Source organism: Schistocerca serialis, unplaced genomic scaffold (genome assembly GCF_023864345.2).
Source record: "Schistocerca serialis cubense isolate TAMUIC-IGC-003099 unplaced genomic scaffold, iqSchSeri2.2 HiC_scaffold_1400, whole genome shotgun sequence".
Lineage (NCBI taxonomy): Eukaryota > Metazoa > Arthropoda > Insecta > Orthoptera > Acrididae > Schistocerca > Schistocerca serialis.
The window spans coordinates 5,270,810-5,290,494 of record NW_026047626.1 but is presented as its reverse complement, the minus strand read 5'-3'; the positions used below and the strand labels follow the sequence as shown (position 1 = coordinate 5,290,494).

Genomic DNA, 19,685 nt, shown 5'->3' with positions numbered 1-19,685 from the left:
CTTTCTAAACAGATCACACTCTTGTTTCAAGTTGCAGCTTAACATAATAAATATTTTTTTTAAATGTTTTTCATGGTACTTCTTTAGGTCTACATGGTGGTAAAGTCCTTTTATTCGTCCACTAACTGGATCTGCCAACACGTAGCAACCAATATGTGGCTTCCTGACTATAACAAACGGTCCTTCGTATAAGTGCTGCCACTTACGATTTTTACGTAAGATGAGAGATGGTTTGAAGTGTGTCCTCAGAAGAACACGCTCGTTCAGGCGATACGACAGAACTTTATTGACATGCTTGTCAAATGCCTTTTTTCTTAAATTGGCATGAGTTGTGAGAGAGATCAGGGCTTGTCTTAACTTATTATCTAGGTTGACTTCTGGACCTTCTATCTTGGGAATGGGATCAGTCCATTCATTGCTTTCCCTTTGCCTTGAGATTAATTCTGAAGGTGTGAAACCGGTCAAAGTGTGCTTTTAGTTTTCCGTATATTCATTAGGTTGAATTTCGCTCACAACTACTTTTGAAGTACCGGGCGGTACGCTCGGTACGAAGTTTGCTTCCGTATTCCACCTAAGTTGCGACCTATTTGCCGGAATTTCAGTCGAGATGGTGTGTGTTGGCTGGTTTTCTTGGGCAAAATAGATGCGAGAATTTTGAGGTTCATGATTTTGACTTTGATAGTTAGTAAAAGGTGGAGGACTATTCCTAAACTTTGGAGCATACCGTTGTTTGTATTGCTTGGAAGGATCTGGAGCATTTCTCCCTTGAGAACAGTGCTGGAATCTAGGCTGGTTACCATACTGCTGTTTACTGTTGGTGTTAATCCAACGTCCCTTTCCATTGAAATTATTATTATTTTGGCGATCGTTATTGTAGTGATAGCGATCATTGTAATTAACTGTTGAATTACCGTATTGCTGTTGTGTTGTCTGGTATATGGGGTGGTACCTATTTTGATTCTGGAATTTATGTTTCTGCTTCCCGTTACGGCAATAGTAGTTGTTATTATCGCACGGAACGTCGTGTCCTTTACTGTTGTTGGGTTGGTATGACATACCTGAGTCTGCGCCTACACCGTGCGGCTGTGTAGTGTGCGGGCCAAGATTACAATTACTCCGCGCACTAGCACGCACGTCTTCTTGAATCATGTCAAGGTTGTCAAGTACTGACAGAAAAGCCTCCGTGTCGTCGTCACTGACATTTACTAACTTCTCCCTGATTGATACCGGTAGCTTTGACTTAAGAATCATAATTACGTCCTTCGGGGAAATGGGCGTGTCCCAATATTGTATTTTTCGCAGGTATTTCTCGAAGTACCTACGGAGACCAGCACTTCTCGTATTAAATGGTTCAGCATTATATACCTCCTTTCTAAGGCGTTGTTGTATGCCTGAACTCCAGAATTTGTTCAGAAATTGCTTTTCGAAGTCAGCGTAATTATTACATCTGTCAATTACTTCTGTTCCCCAGACAGAACCCTCTCCTTGAATGTAACCTACTATAAAGCGCATACGTTGCTTGTCATCCCAGCTCTCAGGAAAAACACCATTAAATGACTTCAGAAAAACCATTGGGTGGATGTTGCGTTTCTCTGGCAGAAAAGGCTGGAATACGCGGTGCTTGAGAACGCTTTCTTCTTTCATGAGCTCGACAAGAGTTACTTGATCATTCTGGTTGCGTACTAAAGGATTCTTACTACTGTGTCCATGTACAAGTGGAGAGAATTCTACACGAGACACGGGATTATTATTGTATTCATGTTCTGAAGAAAGCAAGTGTGAATGCTCACTTCTATTGTCATTAGGAAAATCATTGACTTGTCGTTTCAACTGCTCGATTTCCTCAGTGAGGTGTCGTTTCCACTCGGGAAGATCTCGGTGAAAAACTCTACGAATCTCTCCTAATTCAGTGAGAATCGTATCTCCTGATGTACCTGGAGCAGCTAAAACTTCAACTGTGGCTGACTTAACGGCTTCTTTTAAGTCGTGTTGAACCTTGTTTGCTATGTACTGTTCCTTAGTCTCGACCCATTCTACAAATTCTTTTCCTATCGTGGAACGTACGTTGGCTGCAGCATCATTCACCCTCTTTTCAATGTTTATTTCGGATAGCGCCTGTGTCAGGTCATTGACCTGGCCTTGCAGAGTGACGACATTGTCTGCAAGCTTGTTTACTTTAGCTCCGACCTCAGCGGACTTTTTTGAAACTTCTGTTGTAACTGCCTGGCAACTTTCGATTTGTACTTTGATGTCTTTGTGCACGTTACCTACTGTGCTCTCACATGCATCTACCTTCTGCAGAATACCTTCTATCCTTTCATTAACTTTAGTACTCAATTCCGAAATATATTCCACCGTGACTGTCCTAATTCTTGCCTCTAAGTTGGCATCAATATTATCGAACCTATTTTTCATTGTACCAATCATGGTATTCAGGTCAAACCATTTTCGCTCTGTCTCCCGTTCCTTTTCCCTTTCTTTTTGTTCCCTTTCTTGTCTATCTCGTTGTTTTTGTAATTTATAAGCTTCCCTTTCCCGTTTCTCCTGTTCTCTTTCTTGAAAAAAAATTCTCATCATTTCAACCATCAAATTTTCTCCCGCTTGCTGTGACGATGATTGCTGTGACGATACGTCACGCACACCATCATCGTCTACCGTTGTCTCCATTCGCGATTCGGGTCTGCCTGTTCCCGTTCGCGAACGTAGTGGGTATGACTTGACAACTGTGTCATCACCGTCATCCAGACTGTTTGTCGGCTTTCCTTTGTCATCTGCCATGTTTATTTTCAAGTTTGTGACGTAACTGCTCAAAGAAATATTTCGCGGTACGCCGATCGTCAACTCTCAGATGCGCGCGCTGATAGTCAAACGTCACACTGCGGTAGCTGACAATTGCAGAGCTATACCGGGTAGAAGACAAGATGGCACCTAACTTTGAAAATAAGTGACAAACACCTACTAGACACTGAATCCTGCTATTATGGCATCCATCTTGTGTTCTTAACCGTAGCAACAATGAAGATGCTCATAATACTAACAAATAAACTTTGCATGAAGAGATGATCAGAAATGAATTCTAACTACGTAAATAAGCAACTCTGCAAGGAAATAACAGCGATAGGATAAAATGAAGCAGTAAGGAAAGAAATTCCGGAAATCAGTTATATTATACAAGACGCGAGATTTTATGCGTAATGAAAACCGTACTTACATCAGTCGTTTTGCGCACTGCTGTTATTTTTCGAATTTTTCTCTTTGTTTTTTATACTTCCTCAATTTCGTTCAGTACTTCCTTTACGGCTTCCCGATGTCCACCGGATGATGTCATGAAACAATAACAGAACAGATTAAAATTTTTTTTATCAGGTCCCTGTTCGGGCGCCAGATCTAGTATGATAAAAAAAAAATTATTATTACTATTAAATATATTTCAATTCTTTCAATTTAGATCGGTATTTCATACTAGACTGTCGTGTTTCCAGTCTGGCACAGCTTTGCCACAGGAGACACGAAAGCGGTCGAAGACGTCCATCTTCTGGTCGGCTCCTGATCGTTGTCAGAAGGAGGCTAGGTTTTGATTACGCAAAGACTTCTATTATTTGGAAAGGAACAACCCGGATTTCTTTACGTAATTAGTACGAATTTTTTAAATTACCTAAGGGACCTTTAACAATGAACAGTAAGAAAAAATGCATTTGCAAATGAAATCATTCATAAATGGGGCTGCTATGAGTTGTATAGAAGATAAGGGGCGGCCTTCTGTACACGACCAGGATGCCGCAGTATTCTCTGCTGTAGTAAAAGCTGTTTGACATTTACAAAAATAATATGGCATGGAGGATAAAAAAGTATAAAGGAAAAAGAACAGAATAAGAAGTCTGGTAAACACTAAATATATTCAAACAATTCTCACTACCAAATTAGGGCTTATTTATAAACAATACAACTTACATAATTACTTTTCTAACAGTATGGTGCAATCAGATTTCAGCCTGTCCTGTGCTGTTTCCCATGTTCGCGTTTTTTGTCACAAATTACAGTCACTTTTCTCCTTCGTTGAAGATAATTCTTGCACTGTTCAACACCTCCGATAACAATAACTTGCTGAATTACAGTCTCGAACATAAATTACTTTAATGTTATTAATTAATAATGTTGTCTGCACGCTGGCAAGACCGCTCACTTTTTTAGCTTAAAGTCGACCTTCTTCACGCTTTCACACCACAAGCAGAAGTACATTAAAATCTGAAGATCTACAAACGTTTTTCTACCGTCATCTTTTATTTAGATCGAAGCGGAACGACAGTTCAGCTTCTGTTAAAATGTTTCTTTGACTGCGCAATCGATGTATTAGCGTCCGCGCTAGATGAGCATCTTTACAGTTACGTAAATTATACAAAACAAATGTCTTTCAAAGAATGCTCAAAGCTTTCGTAGTACGGAAATACCAATAATATTACAAGACACATCGGTTTCTGGGTGTGGTTTTTGATGCCTGATTGACTTGGCTCCCACATATTCACAGTTTAAACAGATGTGTTGGTGGCATCTTAATGCTCTGTGATGCTTGAGGCGCACCAGCTGGGGGCCGACCGATCTACCCTCTTACAGCTCCACCAGGCATCAATCCAGTTCCGTATGGATTATGGGAGACTGGCTTATGGTTCAGCATCCCCTTCTGCACTGTGGGTGAAGGACCCAATCCTTCACAGCGGAATACGACTTGCTTTCCGGACCAGCCCTGTGGACAGCATACTTGTGGAGGCAGGTGTACCTCCAATGCAGTTACAGCGCCAACATTTACTGGCTGCTTATGCTGCCCATGTTTGTAACTTGCCTGGGCATCCAAATTATCATCTCCTGTTCCCATAGTCAGTCGTCCATCACCCAGAACTTCGGCCCCAGTTGTGTTGTACGATCGCCGACCGCGCCCTAGACCTTCTCTCCAGGCTTGGGGTTTTCCCTGTTCCGCCTCCTTTCCGGGCCCCTCTGCGTACACCCCCGAGGTGTGTGCCCCACCCTTGCCTTCGGCTTGAATTGGCACAGTGCCCGAAGGACTCAGTTCCTCCGGAGGCCTTCCGCCGCCGCTTTTATTCCATCCTAGCCACGTGTCAGGGCTCTGGCGTTGTATACACTGACGGTTCGATGGTTACTGGTCAGGTCGGTTATGCTCGAACTCTAGGGGACCGTTACGAACAACGATCCTTACCTGCGGGCTGCAGCGTTTTCACTGCTGAACTGGTCGACATCTTTCGTGCCCTAGAGTATATCCACTCCTAGTAAGGTGAGCCCTTCGTTATCTGTAGCGACACCCTGAGCAATTTACGAGCTATCGCCCAGCGTTTCCCTCGCTCTCGTCTGGTGATGGCTGTTCAGGAGTCCCTCATGCTCCTGCCCATTGCGGCCACTCTGTGGTCTTTGTGTGGACCCCAGGTCATGTCGGTATCCCCCGCCAATGAACATGTTGACCGCCTGGCCGAATAGGCCACCAGTGAACCAACCCTGGACATTGGACTCCCAGAGACTGATTTGCGAGCAGTCTTACGCCGCAAAGTTTTCGCGCTATGGGACGCTGAATGGCGCGGTCTGACCACCCCTAACAAGCTCCGTGCCGTCAAGGAGGCGACGACTGTGTGGCGGTCATTCATGCGGGTCTCTCGCCAGGAGTCTGTTGTCCTCTGCCGGCTGCGCATTGGGCACACTCGGCTGACGCACGGCCACTTATTGCGCCGAGAGGACCCCCCCTCTATGTCGCTGCGGGTCCGTTTTGTCTGTGGCCCACATTTTGTTGGAGCGTCGCCTTTTACCTGTGCTCAGGCAGACGTTAGCGCTGCCTGATACGCTCCCTGCCCTTTTAACAGATGACTCTGCCATGGCGGACTTAGTTTTGCGTTTTATTCGGGCAGGGGGTTGGTTGGTTGTTTTGGGGAAGACCAGACAGCGAGGTCATCGGTCTCATCGGATTGGGGAAGGACAGGGAAGGAAGTCGGCCGTGCCCTTTGAAAGGAACCATCCCGGCATTTACCTGGAGCGATTTAGGGAAATCACGGAAAACCTAAATCAGGATTGCCGGACGCGGGATTGAACCGTCGTCCTCCCGAATGCGAGTCCAGTGTCGAACCACTGCGCCACTTCGCTCGGTCGGGCAGGGGGCTTTTATCGCTTACTGTAAGTGTTTGTCCTTTTGTGTTGATTCTGGCCTATGGCCTACGATTTTAGTCTGAATTTTTAGTATGTTTCTCGGTGGTTGGCTTTTCCGTTTTTGTTTCTATGGTCGGCCAACCACTGTCATACTCTATGTGATTTTAGTTCGTCTTGTCTGGTCTTTGCCTAAGTTTCTCTTGTTCGGTGTCGTCTGTCTTTTTTCCATTGTCCGTTTATGTTCATTGTGAGTTTTTTTACGTTTTGGAACAAGGGACCGATAACCGTAGCAGCCTGGTCCCTTTAATCCCCCAAAACCAACCAACCATTGCCGCCCACAACGCCGTACTCTGCCTTGTTACACAACTCTGTATTTGGATACACACGCTTATTGTGTAAGGTGGGGTAAATCCGACCTAATACTTTCTTGTGGCTGTAAAACGCTATTCCGAGGTTGGAACTTAACTTCACATACGTTATTGTTATAGTTAATATGAAGGAGCAACTGTTTGCAAAATATTTTTGTTATACCATCAACAGTTTTTGAGGTATCAGTATTTTAAGATACGTCCTTTTTCCATTTGCAAAAATGGTGAGTTAAATCCGATCCCCTATTTGTTTGACTGATTTTGCACATAAATAGTTCTAAATCAACTCTTTTTTGGGAAATAATTATAAGCAATTATGTTTTTTACATAAATGAATAAAATGAATCCAAAAAAATAGCAATGTTTAGAGTACAAAATGTACTGAAAGCTGAATGAATGTAAGTTTCAATTGAAAAAAGACGATTTCATCGCACGGCGGTGCAACAGCAATGTCGATCTCGGAATGTTAAAATCGCGAGCAAAAGTTCCTAAAGACATTTCCATTTTCACTGCAGCAACTGCTCGGCCAATGTCGTTTTGATTGCACTTTGCCGGTTTTCGTTCGTAATTTCGTACCATTTTCCAAAAAATAAACGAAAATTCACTTTGTTTCCATAAATAAGTAATTCCATACACATACACGATAAAAAAATATGCGGTCGGAATCACCCCACCATGCCGTTTTTCATTTAACACACATTGAAACAATTTACACGAAATTTCCAACAAAAAACGATACATACACAGAATAGGTCACTAAATGCACTACAAAATCACTAACTATTTGTTTTGCGATCAATAAGGTAAATCTACTGATGCAATTTGCACAAAAATTAAATTGAAAGAAGCGAAAACGCACTTGTTGTCTTTTGAGTGTCTAAATGTCAAATGCGGCAAAGATGTCAAGGTGACATTTTCGTTATTTCGAATGCTCTACATGGTAACAATAATGCGAAATCGCTCCGCTTTGCCGTTTCTCACAAATAGAGGGCGGACGGGTTTACCCACACAGTCGGATCCACCCCACCTTGCCCTATCAGTTTATCTGACGCTTCACTCTACTTACATTAATGGTTTACAAGCCACGATACAGGCTGTAGCAGACGTTACATTATGTGGCCAGTATCACTTCTCTCATCCTATTTTCCGATTCTACCCGTGAAAGTCTCAGGAGTAATGAGGGGTCAGCAAAGAATGTAGTAAATTACTTTCTTCTTGTTTTGCACAAATCGCCTAAATACATGTTTCGGAAAAAAGAGAAAATTGTCATGCATTTCTGTAGTGTCAGGGTTCGAAGATTTTGGTTGCACATATTGATGAAAACTTGAACTGGGGAAACGCCGAAATAGTTGAACGAACTGTTTGAATTAGTTTGTCGCATGAAGTAATTATAATCATTAGGCACATAGAAGTCACGTGTTGTTCATTTTTAGCGACTGATTTTAAAGTGCAAAATATTTTATAATGGCTCCTCGCACAGATAAGAATTACTCCCGGAACAAATTAATGAAAGTAACAGCTGCTGAATTCGAGTGAATTTAAATTTTGCAGTCTGTGTTGTCAAAATCGTCGCTGTAAAACAATTATTTTACCCAAGGAAATAAAATGCCTGAGACACAGAAAAAATGTATTTAAATGCTGATGAATACCGTTTCTTCTAAACAATTACTTATAATGTACAGACGATATCTTGAATAGTAATATGTAGCTAGATGAATAGATTCGTTTTTGTAACAACCGTGTACTACTTTTGTTCCATTGACATTCCGAATGTGTTGTTCCACGTAACCTTGACTTCTTTTTGCGGTTTTCGGTATAAAGTATTTGTTTTCGTTGACAAAAGGAAGCGGACAGTAGACAACAGTTAAAAAGTATTGTTGAGGTTTTTCATTAAAATGTTTTTGTCAAAACAAAAAAGAATAACTGAATAATTCGAAATTAGTTTTTTGGCATTTAGTCCGTTATTGATTTGCACATTTTACTATTTATCTTAATAACTCTGCAGAATTCTCATAACCTCAACTATAAACTGAGTGACTACATTTATTCTTTTCACTATTTCTCATCAACAGTCTACTTTTTATTGTCATATTAATGTGGCATCATTCAGATGTTTAATGATTTTCTTGCTGTAGTCAAGTATGGAGTTGGTAGCACAGCACTGGCAGTGCCATCTGGCTGGGTTTTTGTGCATCAGAAGACATCTGTGTGGCTGGTCCTCTGCAGTGGGGTACCTGGGAAAGCAAGAGCTCTGGATGTTTCGCAGTGAACATTCCCCGTTGCTTCTCTAGGAAGTGAAGCTGTAATGTGCTTGGTTCAAATGGCTCTGAGCACTAAACTGCTGAGGTCATCAGTCCCCTAGAACTTAGAACTACTTAAACCTAACTAACCTAAGGACATCACACACATCCATGCCCGAGGCAGGATTCGAACCGGCGACCGTAGCGGTCGCGCGGTTCCGGACTGTAGCGCCTAGAACCGCTCGGCCACACCGGCCGGCTGTAATGTGCTTCTCAAAACTGAAGTAGAGGCATTTGAGATACGAACTGTAGGCTTCGACCAGTGACTTAGTAGTGACGGATGTCTCACATTGGGTTCAGTGAGCATATGGAACTGCATTTCCATATAGCGCTATTTGTACTCATAATCATCGATGGTTTCTAGCCTAATTATATTTTTAATTCGTGCTGTGTATGAGAAGCAGTTTCGAGCCAAATAATATTTTTAATCCGTGCTGTGCATGAGAAACAAAACACTGTCTCCTATATTTCGTAGGGCATTACAATATTCTGTCAATTTATCAGTCTTTTATCTTCACAAATACCTTTTTATTCGTACTATTTATCGTGCTCCCCACTGTATCTGACGGGCTTCTTTTACACTACTCGATTCGCATCCTTTCTGACAAATAGTTGTTGTTGTGATACTTTCTTCGATTTACTATTGGTATGTACATAATAATACTAAGCATGTATCGCAGTCTCCACTTGAGCTATATAGCTAAGATTTGTATTCTGATGCTATTTAAGATTTACTTACGATAAATAATTTTTTTACTTCCGGTAAACCTGTCAGAGCATAAGGTCATGGTCCACGGAACTCTCCTGTTTCTAATTTTCTTAGGCCGGGGCAAACGCCACTCGCATTCTAACGGGCTCGAGATTTCCCAATATGCTGCAGCGTTCGGAACAGTATCGAACAACCACTTGACATTTGAGAAGCGCGGCGCGAGTGCAAGATATTCGCAAGAAACTCCGGACTAGCACAACAATAAGATGTGGCTCTGCTTAAAATTAGACAATTTCCTGAAACACTGGAGGAAGCTGCTTCAAATCCTACCACTGCACAAACTCCTATCGTGTTTAAACAAATGTAGAATATGGGTTCCCGTATAGTATCGCTATGTAAGGAAGTATATACATTTATACTGATTTTAAGCGAATGTTACAGACATTGTCTTCCAGAAAATATTACTTGACTGAACCCAGTACAATATTTTATTTGTTTATGAGGAGCGGTAATTATATGTTTTAAATTAGCAATTGAGTCCCTGTTCACATATTACAATATCACATAAAAACGTTACCAGGTTTTAATCGGCATGAACACAAGACGGCAACATTCAGATGGAACAGTTTAGACCATTGGTCAGTAATTACATGCCGAACAAACGGATTGTGTAGTAAAAAAGTGACAGTAATTTTCATCGCGATAATGAATTACAGCTTCAAGATCTGTCTTGGCGATATTACACTAGATCTCACTAGATTGCGGGGGGGGGGGGGGGAGGGGGTGATAATCGAAAGCTCGAGAGTTGGACAGAATCATAACTAATATTTTTATTTATTTGTTGCCGTTGTCACGCATTTTCATTTCAGTCGATGTTTCACAGTCATTTTTATTACTAAAACCCACCGCGCATTGAAAACGCTAAGTCATGTTGTGATAGTGCAAACAAAAGTCAGTAGACGTTAACTATTCGAACAGTTCGAGACGTGTTCAAGCACAGCCCTAGCGTTTCGTCTAGAACTGCGCTGGAGGCTTTGTGCCTCCGGTGAGTTTTGCCGACTGGCTGGTTGGACGTCTAGGAGCGACATATGTAGAGTAGGAAAGGGGCACGATCGGAGTTACACATGATAAGCGGAGACGATCTCTGTCAAAAACAAACCGTAACTGTCGATTGTCGTTCTGCCAAAGATAAAAAACGGTTTAGTGATTCTGCAGAGCTACTGTCCATTTGTCGCTAAGTTTATATGGTCTCTTCTTTCCTGTTGTAATTATCCCTACGTTTATAAATTTCGATGGCTTCTCTACATAGCCGTGGGTAATAGTTTAACGTCGTACATAATAATTACGTTCCAGAAAAATTCGTTTCGTGACTTCCTGGCTGAAGAGCATGCTGTGCTACACCCGATTTGTCTATTTCCCCTACTCGGAAAAGACTTTTGTGTACCTTTACTCGCATCTCTCGGTCTTTACAATTATAAACTTTCCAACATGTACGCGCCATTTATATATGCCAATGCTAACAGGGGAGGGCGTTTATCTTCACAGACCTTTCCTTTGTTGGTCTAAAAACCGCTCTTTCCGATCTGATCCGTTAGATTTTTAGTAAAAGTTCAGAAGATGCCCATCGGACTTCTGGACGATACGTTAGGAAAAGGAGGTTTTTGTGGACCACGACCTCATATCGCGAATGGTTTACCGGCAGCAATATCATTTGGCCATGAAAGCCTTCATGCTATCAACGAATTTTTAGTTCATTCGGTGGGTCGTGATGCCTATTACAGTTGTTGAACTTGTCTTTACGATTTGTGATTTGCTTTATTTACAAGAAATGTTTATCTTTTTGTGTCTGATCCATCATAATAGTTGTAATTTGAACTAAAGTTTCCAGATGCAGTAAATTCTCGTAATCAAAACGGTATTTGTAGCTTATGCTTCAAAACATCGACAATTATATGACGCTATACTCGTCATGTAGTTTACGCCGTTTGTCACTTGTTTACTACGTCACTGCGCTAGCCGGTTATTAACATTCCAGATTCCTCTTCATTCCACTTCTAAAGGCAAACGTAGTTTACTCCTTGTTACATTTTTGGAGTGGATGTCACATTTAAAATTTTACAAAGGAACCAATGTCCTGGTGTTTGTCAGTGGCATTATTTATCGCACTGCTCTCTTCAACAATCTGTTTGTACAATGCTAGCTTGTGAGCCCTACTTTCAGTACTATACCGTTAGTCAGTTCACGATTCCGCGCTTTACTCAGTCTATTGTTTGACAATAAAAGTTACTGCATTCATCACTGTCATCGTATTCTAATAGGCATTTGACACGACTATAGTTTCTAAATTTTAATCCCTTTTTTTCTATCCCTTTAGAGTTACGCATCACAATAACAATTACTGTATTCTTCGTTATAATGATGTTCTTATGAACAGTGTGCAGACTGAAACTTGTAATTTTTTAATGATGCTTCTTTTTAATTTTGTTTTCCTTTTATAGATCCCGTACGAGGTGACTACAAATTTTCTGCAAGAGATGTAGATCAAACTAGTGTTCTCTTGGAATGGTCTGTAAGTATACAGCTAACATCTGTTGAATAAACAACAACTTATATCAGTGAAGACAAACTTCTTTACCAAGACAGCTAATAATATTTATTCCAGACAACTGGTTTCGGTAATCAAAGTTAAAATCTTCAGATCTCGACAAACAGGTCATTGTAAATAATGGCAGTAAAAGTACTCTTTCTCATGAACTAGTAGATACATGACAGACCAAAAGACATGTATCCGCATGTCAAAATTAGGACAGCTAAGTGCATAGTTATTCATCACATATATCTGTCTTGTCCCCCCCCCCCCCCCCATGAACCATGGACCTTGCCGTTGGTGGGGAGGCTTGCGTGCCTCAGCGATACAGATAGCCGTACCATAGGTGCAACCACAACGGAGGGGTATCTGTTGAGAGGCCAGACAAACGTGTGGTTCCTGAAGAGGGGCAGCAGCCTTTTCTGTAGTTGCAAGGGCAACAGTCTGGATGATTGACTGACCTGACCTTGTAACAATAACCAAAACGGCCTTGCTGTGCTGGTACTGCGAACGGCTGAAAGCAAGGGGAAACTACAGCCGTAATTTTTCCCGAGGGCATGCAGCTTTACTGTTTGATTACATGATGATGGCGTCCTCTTGGGTAAAATATTCCGGAGGTAAAATAGTCCCCCATTCGGATCTCTGGGCGGGGACTACTCAAGAGGATGTCGTTATCAGGAGAAAGAAAACTGGCGTTCTACGGATCAGAGCGTGGAATGTCAGATCCCTTAATCGGGCAGGTAGGTTAGAAAATTTAAAAAGGGAAATGGATAGGTTGAAGTTAGATATAGTGGGAATTAGTGAAGTTCGGTGGCAGGAGGAACAAGACTTCTGGTCAGGTGACTACAGGGTTATAAACACAAAATCAAATAGGGGTAATGCAGGAGTAGGTTTAATAATGAATAGGAAAATAGGAATGCGGGTAAGCTACTACAAACAGCATAGTGAACGCATTATTGTGGCCAAGATAGATACGAAGCCCACACCTACTACAGTAGTACAAGTTTATATGCCAACTAGCTCTGCAGATGACGAAGAAATGTATGATGAAATAAAAGAAATTATTCAGATTGTGAAGGGAGACGAAAATTTAATAGTCATGGGTGACTGGAATTCGAGTGTAGGAAAATGGAGAGAAGGAAACATAGTAGGTGAATATGGATTGGGGGACAGAAATGAAAGAGGAAGCCGCCTGGTAGAATTTTGCACAGAGCACAACATAATCATAACTAACACTTGGTTTAAGAATCATGAAAGAAGGTTGTATACATGGAAGAACCCTGGAGATACTAAAAGGTATCAGATAGATTATATAACGGTAAGACAGAGATTTAGGAACCAGGTTTTAAATTGTAAGACATTTCCAGGGGCAGATGTGGACTCTGACCACAATCTATTGGTTATGACCTGTAGATTAAAACTGAAGAAACTGCAAAACGGTGGGAATTTAAGGAGATGGGACCTAGATAAACTATAAGAACAAGAGGTTGTACAGAGATTCAGGGAGAGCATAAGGGAGCAACTGACAGGAATGGGGGAAATAAATACAGTAGAAGAAGAATGGGTAGCTTTGAGGGATGAAGTAGTGAAGGCAGCAGAGGATCAAGTAGGTAAAAAGACGAGGGCTAGTAGAAATCCTTGGGTAACAGAAGAAATGTTGAATTTAATTGATGAAAGGAGAAAATATAAAAATGCAGTAAGTGAAACAGGCAAAAAGGAATACAAACGTCTCAAAAATGAGATCGACAGGAAGTGCAAAATGGCTAAGCAGGGATGGCTAGAGGACAAATGTAAGGATGTAGAGGCCTATCTCACTAGCGGTAAGATAGATACCGCCTACAGGAAAATTAAAGAGACCTTTGGAGATAAGAGAACCACTTGTATGAATATCAAGAGCTCAGATGGAAACCCAGTTCTAAGCAAAGAAGGGAAAGCAGAAAGGTGGAAGGAGTATATAGAGGGTCTATACAAGGGCGATGTACTTGAGGACAATATTAAGGAAATGGAAGAGGATGTAGATGAAGATGAAATGGGAGATACGATACTGCGTGAAGAGTTTGACAGAGCACTGAAAGACCTGAGTCGAAACAAGGCCCCCGGAGTAGACAATATTCCATTGGAACTACTGACGGCCTTGGGAGAGCCAGTCCTGACAAAACTCTACCATCTGGTGAGCAAGGTGTATGAAACAGGTGGAATACCCTCCGACTTCAAGAAGAATATAATAATTCCAATCCCAAAGAAAGCAGGTGTTGACAGATGTGAAAATTACCAAACTATCAGCTTAATAAGTCACAGCCGCAAAATACTAACACGAATTCTTTACAGACGAATGGAAAAACTAGTAGAAGCCAACCTCGGGGAAGATCAGTTTGGATTCCGTAGAAACACTGGAACACGTGAGGCAATACTGACCTTACGACTTATCTTAGAAGAAAGATTAAGGAAAGGCAAACCTACGTTTCTAGCGTTTGTAGACTTAGCGAAAGCTTTTGACAATGTTGACTGGAATACTCTCTTTCAAATTCTAAAGGTAGCTGGGGTAAAATACAGGGAGCGAAAGGCTATTTACAATTTGTACAGAAACCAGATGGCAGTTATAAGAGTCGAGGGACATGAAAGGGAAGCAGTGGTTGGGAAGGGAGTAAGACAGGGTTGTAGCCTGTCCCCGATGTTCTTCAATCTGTATATTGAGCAAGCAGTAAAGGAAACAAAAGAAAAATTCGGAGTAGGTATTAAAATTCATGGAGAAGAAATAAAAACTTTGAGGTTCGCCGATGACATTGTAATTCTGTCAGAGACAGAAAAGGACTTGGAAGAGCAGTTGAATGGAATGGACAGTGTCTTGAAAGGAGGATATAAGATGAACATCAACAAAAGCAAAACAAGGATAATGGAATGTAGTATAATTAAGTCGGGTGATGCTGAGGGAATTAGATTAGGAAATGAGGCACTTAAAGTAGTAAAGGAGTTTTGCTATTTGGGGAGCAAATTAACTGATGATGGTCGAAGTAGAGAGGATATAAAATGTAGGCTGGCAATGGCAAGGAAAACCTTTCTGAAGAAGAGAAATTTGTTAACATCCAGTATTGATTTAAGTGTCAGGAAGTCATTTCTGAAAGTATTCGTATGGAGTGTAGCCATGTAGGGAAGTGAAACATGGACGATAAATAGTTTGGACAAGAAGAGAATAGAAGCTTTCGAAACGTGGTGCTACAGAAGAATGCTGAAGATTAGATGGGTAGATCACATAAGTAATGAGGAAGTATTGAATAGGATTGGGGAGAAGAGAAGTTTGTGGCACAACTTGACCAGAAGAAGGGATCGGTTGGTAGGACATGTTCTGAGGCATCAAGGGATCACCAATTTAGTATTGGAGGGTAGCGTGGAGGGTAAAAATCGTAGGGGGAGACCAAGAGATGAATACACTAAGCAGATTCAGAAGGATGTAGGTTGCAGTAGGTACTGGGAGATGAAAAAGCTTGCACAGGATAGAGTAGCATGGAGAGCTGCATCAAACCAGTCTCAGGACTGAAGACCACAACAACAACATCTGTCTTGTGCCACTCACAGCAGGGTACATCATTGAAACCAAGTGTACACGTGTGCTTCCACGCGCAAAATTCTTCCTATCGTTGCCTCCTGCTTACAAAGCTTTCTCTGCTGTGCAAAATAAAATTTGTTTTAAACCTCTGAAAAACAAATTTAGTAAGTGTCATTACATTGATGTCAGAGGGTCGTTAAATTAATGTATAATGTTAATGCTCTAAACCGAATAAAAAATACAAGACGTCATTTAAATTAGTCATATTGCTGTTCATATCTTCGAAAAAAGAGAAACAGCTACAACGAAGGCAATCTTGCTGATTGATGTCCCCTGACGGCTAAAGAAAATTTGCTTGAAGCATTTTGTAATTTGCATCTGGACAAAAAGGTATTGAGGGTAGTCAAGATAAATGGGACGCTCTGTATATATATAATTTTTGTTATATTTATGAATTATCATCATTTTAATTGCTTTGTAGCTTTCAAAGAACACAGTTTCATCCATGATTGTCACTTAATACAGATTTATGACGCTTTTCATAGTGTACCAGGTGTAGAAGTATGAAACCGGAATTTCCCTATATATGGTGCTAGCCGTCAGTGTAGATCCTGTGAGAACGTGTCTGCAATGCCATCAGCTTCCTGTAATGGCTGACGACGAATGTCGAAACACAGTAACCCAGGTTCCACAAATCGGTGTCTGTGTCAAGCCCGTCAAGATGTCGAGTTTTGTGCCTACGAACTACGATTTGCAGACAGCGTTGGTTTTCTGTCATCATTTGAAGAAAACTGCTGCAGAATAGCATCGAATGCTTGTCGAAGCTTTCGGCGAACGTGCTCTTGGAAAAGCTCAGTGTTCGGAGTGGTTCAAAGAATTCAAAAGTGGTGATCTTGATATGAGAAGCGACGAGTCCGGGAAACGACCGTGAAAGTTCGAAGACAACGAACTTCAGGGTCTTATTGGATGAAGATGATACTCAAACAGAAACTCGTGGAATAACTGAATGTGACGCAGAAAGCCGTTTATCTTCGGCTGAAAGCTATGGGAAAAGTGCAGAAAGTGGGAAAATGGGTTCCGCATTAATTGAATGAAAGCAAACAATTCGAAAATCACTTGTGAAATTTTGTTCGGTAGATTCAAAATAGACGTTTCTCCATCGAATAGTGACAGATGATGAAAAATGGATATATTTTGAGAATCCTAAGCGTCGTAAATCATGGGTTAATCCAGGCAAACCATCAACATCCACTGCAAGACCAAATCGATTTGGAAAGAAGACAATGCTCTGTGCTTGGTGCTATCAGAAGGCTGTCGTCTCTTATGAGAAGCTAAAACCTCGTGAGACCGTTAACACTGATCGCTACCAACAGCAAATGGATGTTTTGATTCGAGCATTACCTGAAAAACGACCGGAATATGGAAAAAGGCAACACAAAGTCATATTGCTCCATGATGATGCCCCATCACACACAGCAAAACGAGTCAGGGAAACTATCGAAGCGTTCAGTTGGGAAGTACTAGGGCATGCGGCTTATTCTCTAGACTTGGCTCCGTCCTATTATCATCTGTTTGCATCACTGGGACTGGGAGACTCTCTCGCTGAACAACGCATCAAGTCGTATGAAAATATACGAAAAAGGCTCGCTGACTGGTTCGCTTCAGAAGGAGAGCTGTTTCTTTGGCATGGCATTCATAGCCTGCCAGACAGGTTGGAGAAATGTATAAGTAACAATGGAGAATCTTTTGAATAAAATATTGTTTATCGGTTTTAATTAGAAGAAATTGAATTACTGCAACCAAATTCCAGATTCATACTTCTACACTTGGCAGTTAGAACATCAGTAATCAATATTTTTATTCCCATATCTCCTATTGACTTGTGCCTTGGCATAACATTATAACATTTTATAATTCAGTTGTCCTTTCCCATTTCTTGATTTTGTGCACGTTATCACTCGTTAGAGACTTTGTGAATGTTTGATTGCATCTGATATTAAGATATTTTAATTTGTGAACAGTATGAACATGAGAAGACATCATTGCTATGTGAAATAGTGGAATTTGAGCTATCTGTTCTCTCTGGAAGTGAGCATCTTAAATATCTAGTAACTGAGAAAAATGGCAGCAAGAGACTATCAAATATTATGCCCGACACGAGCTATCGCGTCCAGCTGGTTGGGAAAACTGTGACTGGCAAGAAGACTCTGCCTGTAGAGATTACACTTCACGCCCTGCCTGCTGGTAAGGAAGACGCCTTTGTGTTTTCTCTGTACGATTTGTAATACTCTCAGACTAGGTTATGTTGTGTGGAATGGTGTTACTTATTTAACAAGTTTTACAATGGAAACGACAGAAGTATGGCTAAGATATACACATATGGTGGAGAGACTGTGAAAGGGGAGGAAAGTAATCCCTATACTTAAGGCTGAGTGAGCAAGATGCATTCATGGAAGACGCTGCTCCAGGTTTAAATTCCAGTCCAGCATTCTGTGTTAATCCACAGAGGGATTTCGTAATTGTTCAGGGCACTCAATTGTAGGGTAAATGTATTTTTCTAAACTTTAAGCCATACCAATGACAGTACCACACCTTAAATGAAATTACTAAGTGCTTATGATAGCTCAGAAAAGATGAATCTAATGTAAAAAAAGGATGGCTTAAGTATGATAACTTCCTATCTCTTGACTTAATAACAAGACGTAAATGGATGAGTTCACTCGGAATGCAAATTTATGTGTATTGAATGTTGTTCACGATAGTGAAAATTACATAAAGAAAATTATACGAAATCTAACACAGCATTCGTTCTTTTCTATAGAGGAAGTATTTGCTAAACATTATTTCAACTGCAGTCTATTTGACAGTGTTTTTAATTGATGTAAATACTTATTATAGAAAAGAAGGTCTGCTTTCCAGACAAAGTTGTTATGTTATGAAGTATACCAGCATTATTAATGCGTATACTGTATTTAACTGAACTGAAAATTTGCAACTTATACATTCAAGCATTTAGGTGCAATTGATGTCATCATGACTAATTTAGAACGATTGTTGTACTGGGTAATCACATATTAGAAAGAAACAATAAACATCCCTATCATGTATAAAACAGCCTCAAACGTCTGATTATGTTACAAACGAGTTAATGCGTTAAATATCACAGCTAAGTGTGCAAAATGTTAGAAAAAGTTTGAAATTCAGTTTAAAGTTTATTGAAAATCACTAAGTGCTCTCATTCTTATGTACTGGATGAAAAATCCAGGGTATTTTCACACTATCATTTACACTGCCTCAAGACAAACACACTGTAAAACTTGACTTAATTCATTAAACCTTTAACATGAGACTGTACCTGTTAACTAATAGACTATGACAACATTTTAAATTTTTAAAGTGGATCAACAATTATGTGAAATACTCAACATTTAATTTTTGTTGCCCCTTGAAGCCATTATGTAGGCAACTTTCAACTGGTGCTATGTTCTAGGATAGTCGCTCAGTAATGCAGACACTATACAGGGTGGTGCATTGATCGTGACCAGGCAAAATATCTCACGAAATAAGCGTTAAACGAAAAAACTGCAACGAACGAAACTTGTCTAGCTTCAAGGCGGAAACCAGGGAAACAGATGGTGCTACAGTTGGCCCGCTAGATGGCGCTACCACAGGTCAAATGGGTATCAACTGCGTTTTTTTTAAAGTAGGAACCCCCATATTTTTACATATTCATGTAGTACATAAAGAAATATAAATGTTTTAGTTCATTTCTTTCGCTTTGTGATAGATGGCGTTGTAATTGTCACAAACATAAGGCTCACAATTTTAGACGAACAGTTGGTAACATGTAGGTTTTTTAAATTAAAATACAGAACGTAGGTACATTTGAACATTTTATTTCGGTTGTTCCAATGTGATACATGTACTTTTGTGAACTTATTATTTCTGAGAAAGCGTGCTGTTACAGCGTGATTACCTGTAAATACCATATTAATGCAATAAATGCTCAAAATGATGTCCGTCAACCCCAGTGCAT

General features: G+C 40.7%; 1 protein-coding gene across 1 annotated transcript in view; it reads left to right on the top strand.

Moving 5' to 3' along the window:
• LOC126442674 (phosphatidylinositol phosphatase PTPRQ-like) overlaps positions 1-19,685 on the top strand; it is a 402,005-nt gene that overhangs the window by 223,697 nt on the left and 158,623 nt on the right. Inside the window, exons 8-9 of the mRNA XM_050090726.1 lie at positions 12,017-12,087; positions 17,671-17,893. Of these exons, the coding sequence (XP_049946683.1) occupies positions 12,017-12,087; positions 17,671-17,893 (294 nt within the window). The remainder of the gene's footprint in view (positions 1-12,016; positions 12,088-17,670; positions 17,894-19,685) is intronic.